The sequence below is a fragment of the Nicotiana tomentosiformis genome, chromosome 7, assembly GCF_000390325.3.
Source record: "Nicotiana tomentosiformis chromosome 7, ASM39032v3, whole genome shotgun sequence".
NCBI lineage: Eukaryota > Viridiplantae > Streptophyta > Magnoliopsida > Solanales > Solanaceae > Nicotiana > Nicotiana tomentosiformis.
This window is the reverse complement of record NC_090818.1, coordinates 67,901,791-67,911,372: the sequence shown is the minus strand read 5'-3', so window position 1 is coordinate 67,911,372 and position 9,582 is coordinate 67,901,791. Positions and strand designations below refer to the sequence as shown.

The window sequence follows — 9,582 nt, the reverse complement described above, 5'->3', positions numbered from 1 at the left end:
ACTTTATTTAACTAACAATAAAAGATTTCACTAAATTCATTTAAGTATATTCATCATGTAAAAATTGGTAGAAAGCTTGCGCACATGTTAAATACTTTAACTTGTACTTTGTTGACTTGAAGATGGTGCTGATGAAAGTTGATCAACCAGTAAGCTTATAAGATGATCATACTTAGACTCAAAGTCGTCCATACGTTTTTCCAGAGATTCTTTTGCTTTTTTAGTTGCATTCAGCTCGGTCTGTAGTGATTCTTTTTCTTTTCGAGTTGCATTCAGCTTCAATCAGTATTGCAGCCTTTGAGAAGCTGCCGCCTTTCAACTCCTTAGTGGTTATACCACCCCCTAATCCAACCACATGACTCTTGTTTTGAGGTCCGAAACACCTTTCTATTACCTCGATATTCGTAAGAGATGGCTCAGATTGTATCGGCTCTTGTATTTCAGCCTATAAAATACAAGAAAAATTAAAATAACAAAATACATAAAAATAAAATGAAGGATGTAAAATGAAGTTCATCAGTAAACATACATATTTTTTACTAGCTTCAGGTTCTACAAGCGTGTCGTCTTTCTTGTGAGTCTCAAAGAATATAGTCGGCATGTTCGGTGGATTACCGTCTTTGCCTCCCTTCACATTTAAATAAACAAGTCAAATAAAGACATTAAACACTGCCTGAAGATCCCCCCTTAGTTTGGAGCAAGTGGCATCAGAACCTGCCTCAGTAGTGCTGGACTGCTGCAGCAGAACATTGCCATCAAGAAAGATATATTGTCATGACAATTGCTGATTAACAGGAGAGTGGTAATAGCTCTAGCCCTATGAAGGTAAAAGATGTCGACCAGAAGACTAGATCACCTCAAGTTGAAAAACAGTAAAAAGATCCCATGCAGAAGATTTATATAGTACCAGTCAAGTCCTTTACTTCCATATTATTCTGTTGCATTTTTTTTTTTAGAATTAGTAATTCTGTAACATTGCTAAACCAAACATGTAAAATCAAAGCCAATAAACAGTGTATTTTGCAGTTCAAGGTGCAAAAATTAAACTGGAAAAAACACTCTTCAGCGAATATGAATCGGATTGCACTGTGCATTTACCAGTTCGTAAATAATTTCTCTAATCGGCTTGCTACCCGTACGATGAGGCATTCTCAACTTAAACCTATTGATCGAGTTTCTAATACTTATTTCCTATATTAAGAACAAACCATTAAAATCATGAACTGTTACTTACAATAATAAGAAGTTAAAAAGTAGTTATGAAGTCTTACCTTAAATTTTTCACTTAAAAAATATTCCTTGACCAACCATTCCCAATCACTCTTGTCTAGTGTCTACGTCCTTCGGGACATCTTTTAGAGCTTCATGCAATAGCTTAAACTTCACATACATGTGCAACGATCCTCTCCAATTGATCCATAACTTTTTCATATGGTTTAAGACATGATCTCTTTGATGATTCATGCCATCACCGTCAAATTTGTCCTATAATATTTTGCAAAATCATCAATCAAGAAAGGAAAGGACTTGAAAATTATCAAAAAGGCAAATTAGTAATGCAGCCACTTTCTAATTGATTTGAAAAACAAAGTTGTTTCAGCGCCTTAAGTTTGACGAAACGTGTTAAGATGAAAGTAAGTAATTCAGCTAGGACGTGCAATAAACTCACCGTTGTCAAAGTCAAGTTTCGCTCCGCAATAATAAATATTGTAAAACTGCCTAATAAATGCATTGCTCTCATAAATATAATCAAGCAGTTCAATAAATAACTCGCACTCAATCCTTCAGTGATTAACGCATATTTCCAAATTTCCTACCCTACATTCGCGTCTATAAATAGATACCTCTTGTAACTCAATTGTGTAAAGTAAATTGTCAATCAAGTTAGTAACAAGTTAGAGAAAAGTCAAGTTCTCTCTTTCTTCCCCTCAAGATTTCTCACACTTATCAAACGAATCCTTCCGAAACCTACACTTGCCTACACCTACACTTATCAATGTCAAGAAGCTTTGTAAAGCATCAACTATTTCACACTATTAACAATGTAATTGGCAGAGATCACTAACAGAGATTCAAGACAACTTATAAATGCAAAAAACCAGCTTAAAAATAGTGATTCACCGTAACAGCTCGCCACATGTGTTCCAACTTATCTTCTCCGATGTTCTTCCATGAATGTACTTGCAACGAACACATATTACGATCACGAACTAATATACCCAAGTGTCTCGAAAATGAGGCTTGATGCTTTCCAACAACCCGATTATTGTAAAAGTTGACTCTAAACTTTTCTCCGGGTTTGAGTTCTGCTACATCTTTATTCTTGTTCTTTCCTCTCACCTTTTTTTGCTTTTCAGGTTCACATAAATCTGTAAATTTTTAACATAAAATAAATTCCAGTCTTATAACAAACAAAAAAATATTAAACTTTAGACCTTGCATCATTTCATCTTCTTGAGCGAGGGAAATATCATCTTCCATCAGATCGAAACTAGGAGGCATAAGATTAGTACTATTATGTGCTAGCTTATTCTGCTCAGAAGCTGTTGAGTTGTGATTTTTACTTTCGCCAACCAGATTTTTCTTTCCAATGCTTCCTTTTGCCGAGCCAGAAGATCTTAAGTTTTGCCCACATCCCCCTGCTAAAGCACTAGGTTGACTGTAAGTGTCTCGTACATTCTTCAAAATAGCTCCAACTTCTGCAAATTTTTATTTGAGTAAAGCATAAAATAACTTCTAGTCTTATAACAAACAAAAAATAAATAATTAAAACTTAAGACCTTGCATCATTTCAGCTTCTTGAGTAAAGGGAATGTCGTCTTCCATCATATCAAAACTAGGAGGCATAAGATTATTACCACTATGTGCTAGCTTATTCTGCTTAGAAGCCCCTGAGTTGTAATTTTTAATCTCGCCAATCAGATTTTTTTGCCAACATTTATTTTTGCAGAGCCCAAAGATCGAAAGATTTGCCCCCGTCCCCTTGCTAAAGCCGCAGGTTGAATGTATGCATGATGTACATTTTTCAAAGCTGCTCCTGTTTCTGCAAATTTTGATTTATGTGAAACATAAAACCAATACCAGTCCAATAAGAAACAAAACAAAATAAAAAGTTATAACTTAAGAGACCTTGTATCGCTTCAGAGTCTTGAGCGAGGGGAGCATCCTCTTCCATCGAAGCGAAACCAGGGGGCACAAGATTATTAGTATGTGCAAACTTATTCTGCTCAAAAGCTGTTGAATTGTGATTTTTTACTTTCTCCAATCAGAGTTCTCTTTCCAATACTTATTTTTATAGAGCCCAAAGATCCAAAGTTGTGTCCTCTTCCCCTTGCTAAAGCACCAAGTTGAATATATGCATGATGTACATTGTTTGAAGTTGCTCCCATTTCAGACTTCTGAAATTTTGATGGATTCATGTCAATCTAAAATAAGATAAAAGTATGGAGTAACTGTTAGCTGAGAAAGATAAAAATCATTAAGATGATTAATAAAATTATTTATCCACACAAAATTTCCCGTGCCAATATTACTGATAAAAGAATTAACTTGTGTTAGAATTAGAAAACACAGACAAAATACCACAAGGCTAAACTTGTAAAACCACATATTTAACAAGATATTGCAGCCATTTTCTTATAGCAAAAATAGAAATCAATATTAGTTCCTGTCAAAAAGGGAAAAACTTTATAGCCAACTGCTGATGAAAGAACTTATCTGTGGTTAGAAAAACAAAGACAACATACATGATACAACAAGGCTGCACTTGTAAAACCACATAAGAAAAGCGAGAAGTAAGAGGTCTAAGGAAATAAATATTAACAACATGCATGATAATGGTCAAAAACTGTCATCAGTTCTTTTCCTTTTTATTTGTGTAGAATTATCCAAATTCTCCAAATCGTCATCCTTTTCTTGCAAAATGTCAAAAGTATCACGAGGTAGAACCTTTCTTGCAATATGCCAGCCTTTATTTGAAGGATCGTCACCATAAAATACTTGTAATTCTTGGTTTGCTAATACAAATGGCTCATTAGTTTTCAATAATCGCTGACGGTTAACACTCATAAAGCCATATTCATCCATTTCAACTCTTTTTTCTTGATCATACACATCAAACCGCATACATCTAAATAAGATCACTCTTTTTCCTCCAATAAATTACAATTCAAGAATCTCAGTAAGTTCTCCATAATAATCAATATTTTTATTCTCTTCATCTGTCTCACCAAATACAACCACCCCGTAGTTTTGAGTTTTCAAACCCCTGTCATAGTCTTCCACGTGAAACCTATATCCATTAGTAATGTAACCTTTAAGACGTCTTACATATGGCAGGGGACCACGTGACAAAGTGAGCAAATCTTTCATGTTCTTACTGTTATCACATTTGTACAATTCAACAACCTATCAAAATCAATTATATAATTTAATTAGCAAATAATATATAAATATTATGTTTAAAAAAATAACAATAGTATATAACTAGTACTAACCTTTTTTTTTAAACCAGCTAATGCACTCCCTATCGAAATATTTTTGAGAGGTATCACCTGGAATTTGTGAAAACTCTCTACAAAAAATTAAAGAATAACATGTCATTTTAATTGAAATCATGGATAAAGTATAAGTGAATTATTATGTCGAGTCAATACTTACTCAAGAAATGGTTGAATTTCATCACAGCTCTTCAAAATATAAATATGTGCTTGCTCTAATTCATCTGGATTAAGTTTGTCTATTTTTCCAGCTCTTAATTCTTTTCCAGGTTGACAAAAAACTGTTAAACCTCCATCAGATTCAATAATAACACCATCATAATTCCGCTCAAGGCGATTAAATTTTGTTTCCATTGTATGCAAATACCTTGAACATAAAGTCAAACATTCAGTTGCCAAATATTCTTCCATGATAGAACCTTCTGGGAAAGCCCTATTACCAACTAAAGATTTCAAAAAGTATAGCCATCGCTCCACTGGATACATCCATCTATATTGAATAGGTCCAGCAATCATAGCCTCATTAGCTAAATGGATCGGCAAGTGCACCATCACATCAAAAAATGAAGGAGGGAATACCTTTTTTAACTTACACAAAGTTATAGGAATTTGAGCTGCTATCTGTTCTAACTCATCCATTCTTAAACATTTTTCTCCAAACAAGTTGAAAAATAAAGACAACTCAATAAGAGGTTCACATACAGATTTGCAAAGCATACCGCGTATAGCAAGTGGAAGTAAATATTGTAAAAGAACATGACAATCATGACTTTTTTGGCCAGAAATTTTGCGATCTTTAGTGTTGACACACTGAGATATATTTGATGAATATCCATCTGGAACCTTTAAGTTCTTTAGGAATCTGAAAAATATGCTCTTCTCTTCAGGAGATAACGTATAACATGCTGTCGGTAGCTCATATTTATCCCCATTTTTAATTGGATGCAATTCTTTCCTTATGTTCATTGCATGCAAATCCAAGCGAGCTTTTATGGTATCTTTAGTTTTTCCTTTGACATTTAAGATTGTCCCCAAAATATTGTCACATACATTTTTCTCGATATCCATCACATCTAAATTATGTCGCAACAATAGAGTTTTCCAATAGGGAAGATCAAAGAAAATACTCTTCTTATTCCAATTATCACCCATACTCTCATGTGATATTTTAAGCTTCTTCTTTGGATCCTTTGTTAGTGGTAAACCATCTAAGTTAGCCACTTGATCAAGTATATCCTCACCCGATTAAATTTTGGGTGGTAGTCTTCGCTTCTTAGTGCCATCAAATGACTCTTTATCATTTCTCCATTTGTGATTAAGAGGAAGAAAGCGTCTATGACCCATATAACACTGCTTTTTACCATTTTCTAACCTGATTGAGGATGTTTCTTTATTGCAACATGGGCAAGCTAATTTTTCTTTTGTACTCCATCCAGATAAATTTGCATAGGCCGGAAAGTCATTAATGGTCCATAATAGAGCTGCATGCAATATAAAGTTATGTCTGGTTGACGCATCAAAGGTCTCCACTCCAGTTTCTCATAATTCCTTTAATTCATCCATCAAAGGCTGAAGATAAACATCAATTACATCTCCCGGACTTTCAAGACCAGGAATAAGCATCGACAAAATAAAATTCTCTTGCTTCATACATAGCCAAGGTGGTAAATTATAAGAAATAAGTACAACAGGCCAAATGCTGTACGTGGTTCTAGAACTTTCAAATGGTTGAAAACCATCACTAGCAAGTCCAAGTCGAACATTACGAGGTTCAGCGGCGAAAGACTGGTGAAGAAACATCCTCAACTCATTCCATCGTCAACTCTTTTTTCATGATGCCATGTCATTAAAGATGATATCTTTGAGGACACAAACAATCTTTGGAGTCTTGGATTTAAGGAAAAATAACGTAAAATCTTGTGCGCTATCTTTTTCCCACTCTTAAATTTAGTTTCTCCACTATATTTATCCTCTTTCCATCTAGATGCTCCACAAACTTTTCAAGATTCAAGAAACTTGTCATCCTTCCAATATAACATGCAATTATTGTTACACGCATCAATCTTCCTGTAAGAAAGCCCAAGATCCCGAATTATCTTCTTTGCCTTATAATATGAATCTGGCAAGTTTGATTCATCAGACAATATATCTTCCTTCAATATCTTCAACAAAATTGTAAATGACTCATGACTCCAATGCCCAATACTTTTGATATGAAGCAATTTAACCATAGTAGAAAGTTTAGAAACTTTTGAATTTTGGTACAATGGTTGCTCAAAATCCTTTAAAAGCCTATAGAATTGTTTTTCTTCAAAATTTGATTCCTCCTCAAGAAAACCATCACCATCAATGTTTGTATTGTCTGCATCAAAATCAGGGTATAAATCTCTTAGGATCCCATGTATTTCATCCTCACTATCAGCTTCTTCAATGTCATCATCTTCTACATCTTTTAAATTTGATTGTGGCTCACCTAACTTTTTTCCGTGATGATACCAAAAAGTATAATTTTGAATTATTCCATGTACTATTAAATGTGACTTAACCATCTCACGTGTTCCCGAAGATGTATTACAACATTTGATGCATGGACAACGTATTACACGCGCTTCACTTAATCTTATAAAATAAAAATTTTAAAAATTTTCCACCCCAAGCTTGTAAGCATTACCAAGTCGGTCATGGATAAGTTCCATCCATTTCTTATCAGGTGCCATAATCTAGTGCATGTGTAATATATATGTATATATGATTAAAATAATATATTAGCCAGAAGTAAATATTTATTCAACAAGCCAACAAATAAGCAAACACTTCAACTTGTATGTAGTACAAATGTATACTAAAGCAAAATCGATAATAATCACCGTATTGTCTTTTAAATGCCTAATTCAGATTGAAAAATCTAAAATAAAAGCAAACAGAGGTTATATATGTGAGCTTTCTAAAGTATCACAACCACGATCAATGCTTTAGAAACAAAACAATGATCATCTTACAACTTTTACAATAATGAATACAAATATCACTAAGAAATATAATGAAAACAGAACAATAATCAAATAACAACTTCTATTTTCTGGAATCAAAATTAAAGCGTTTATTTTGATTATATCAATTTCCATTAAATATAATGGAAATTGATATAGTAAACTTCCGACCTCTTATTTCTCAGGGCTCATCTGAAATGTGTTAATATATTCATGCCAGCTCCTAATAGAATTAAGCGGCTCTAAGATACTTTTTTTAGCCTGGTGTGACACATTTCTGTCAATACTAAACAATCTGCTCTCTTTGGATTCAAGAAACAGAAACTGCAAAATAGAATTATATTTGCTCTGAATGAACAAGGTAATCAAGTGCTGCTTCACGATTGCCAAGCCTGACAACTCTATTTCAAGCGACCCACTCAGCTATTTTATTTTAAAGTTACAACATCTTCGCTTATGGTGCACAAGAATCACATTTTGATAGATTTATATCTCAACACGTAAATTAATTCTAATTAAGAAATATAGTTCAACTTTATTTGGCCAGAACATCATCTTCTAGGTAAGATAAGAAAACAGTACTTGATCAATTCATTAAATTAAATAGCAAAGAACATTTCAGAGAACTAGTCAAAGAAGTTTTTTTTCTTCTGTAGTAATTTTATATAATAGTAAAAGGCAATAATTTTTTTTAATAAAAAATAACATCAGGCCTTGCTATTTTTATCCCACTAATATATTATTTGCATTGTTACATGGAGTTTCTCTGTTGAACTTTCTGAAATAATATATTAATATTGTAATAATATTTTTGCAGATTGCTTTGATCACAAATGGTCACAAGAAGAGGTTTTTCAGGAACTAAATAGTGAAGAACTAAGGAACACCACATCTAAACACATATTGTTACAAATTAAGAGGCAAATTTAATTCCTACAAACATGTTTGATTCTTAAATCTTAATCTTCCAGCAAGCAAACAAATAGCAGAGGTACTACAAGAAGCCTCGCCATAAAAGGGCGTCAATGTAACTATAAATATGTAAAATATACATATAATTCTAAGAAGATATCCAATATTTGAAAAGCAGAGAGATTAAAAAAAGACGCGATTTCACAATAGTTATTATTACAAGTTTGCCGACACAGATTCACCATTATAACTTGACGGACGAAAACAGGGGGAGTATAGATAGAGTGACGGAGAGAGAACAGAGGGAGGAGAACGGAAAAGAATCCAACAAAAAAGACGAAAAAGCAGAAGGAAAAATCATCCAAATACCCTCCAAGCCCATCGTTACCCTCTCTCAAAAATCCCAATGCCTAATTTCATCTTTTCTCTTCCTATCGATTAAACGCATCCCAAACTCAATTGTTTTTTTCGACAAAATCAGCTCAACATTAGCTCCAACATAATCCCAAAACAACCCCAAAATGCAACAGTAAAATGAAAACTAAAACCCAGAAAAACTAGCTCCAAAATGCCACCAACATTTCAGCCGAAAACTCCATGTAAACAAGTTGAAAATCAGTCCAAACATGCCTCAAAATAGCCCTTCTTTTAACATAAAACAACAACATTAAAGAGTAGTTATAACTTGAGTTTACCTTGACAAGAAGGAGAACAGAATCCTATTAGCGTTGACACAGATTCATCAGAGAAGACAGATTATAAGCTACGTACAACAAGAAGCCCAATTTTTTTGTGATTATTTGTTGAGTTTTGCTCTGCTCTGTATATGTAGTGTTAACTTCAGAACTTCTTCGCCGATTGAGTAGTGGTTGTAGCGAGAGCCCTATTTGTTCGTGATTCTTTGCCTCTTCTTTGCTGAAGTTGTTGTGCGCGATTTGGGATAGCATTAGGGTGAGAGATTGTAGGGTTTCTTTGATAATTTGGGGCTTATGTGCGGATAGTTGGTTGAGAAAATAAAGGAGGGAAAAATTAGCGCTCGTTTTTCCTTTTTATTCAGATTTAACGAGGGGATTGGCATAAATTTAAGGACCGGAAATAATTCCCTCGTAAAAAATACAGTAAAAAATAACTTTAACGACCATAATAAATATTGGCCTCTATAAGTACACATATAACGACTG

General features: G+C 33.7%; 1 protein-coding gene across 4 annotated transcripts; it reads right to left on the bottom strand.

Moving 5' to 3' along the window:
• Window positions 1-207: 207 nt before the first annotated feature.
• On the bottom strand, window positions 208-9,247 carry LOC104107448 (uncharacterized). 4 transcript variants are annotated; one of them, XR_011409810.1, is made up of 8 exons: window positions 3,130-3,607; window positions 2,781-3,043; window positions 2,436-2,699; window positions 2,122-2,369; window positions 1,272-1,485; window positions 1,099-1,191; window positions 530-628; window positions 208-445 (listed from the first exon to the last, which is right to left on the bottom strand). XR_011409810.1 is itself a non-coding variant. In XM_070181650.1 (6 exons), the coding sequence occupies exons 3-6, from the start codon at window positions 2,845-2,847 to the stop codon at window positions 221-223; spliced, it is 804 nt and encodes a 267-aa protein (XP_070037751.1). In that variant the 5' UTR covers window positions 2,848-3,043; window positions 3,130-3,425; window positions 9,097-9,247; the 3' UTR covers window positions 208-220. The 4 variants fall into 4 exon arrangements, 2 of the variants coding, with proteins under 2 accessions (XP_070037751.1, XP_070037750.1); XM_070181650.1 differs by lacking the exons at window positions 530-628; window positions 1,099-1,191; window positions 1,272-1,485 and adding an exon at window positions 9,097-9,247 and having other exon boundaries at window positions 3,130-3,425; XM_070181649.1 differs by lacking the exons at window positions 530-628; window positions 1,099-1,191; window positions 1,272-1,485 and having other exon boundaries at window positions 3,130-3,608.
• Window positions 9,248-9,582: the final 335 nt, after the last annotated feature.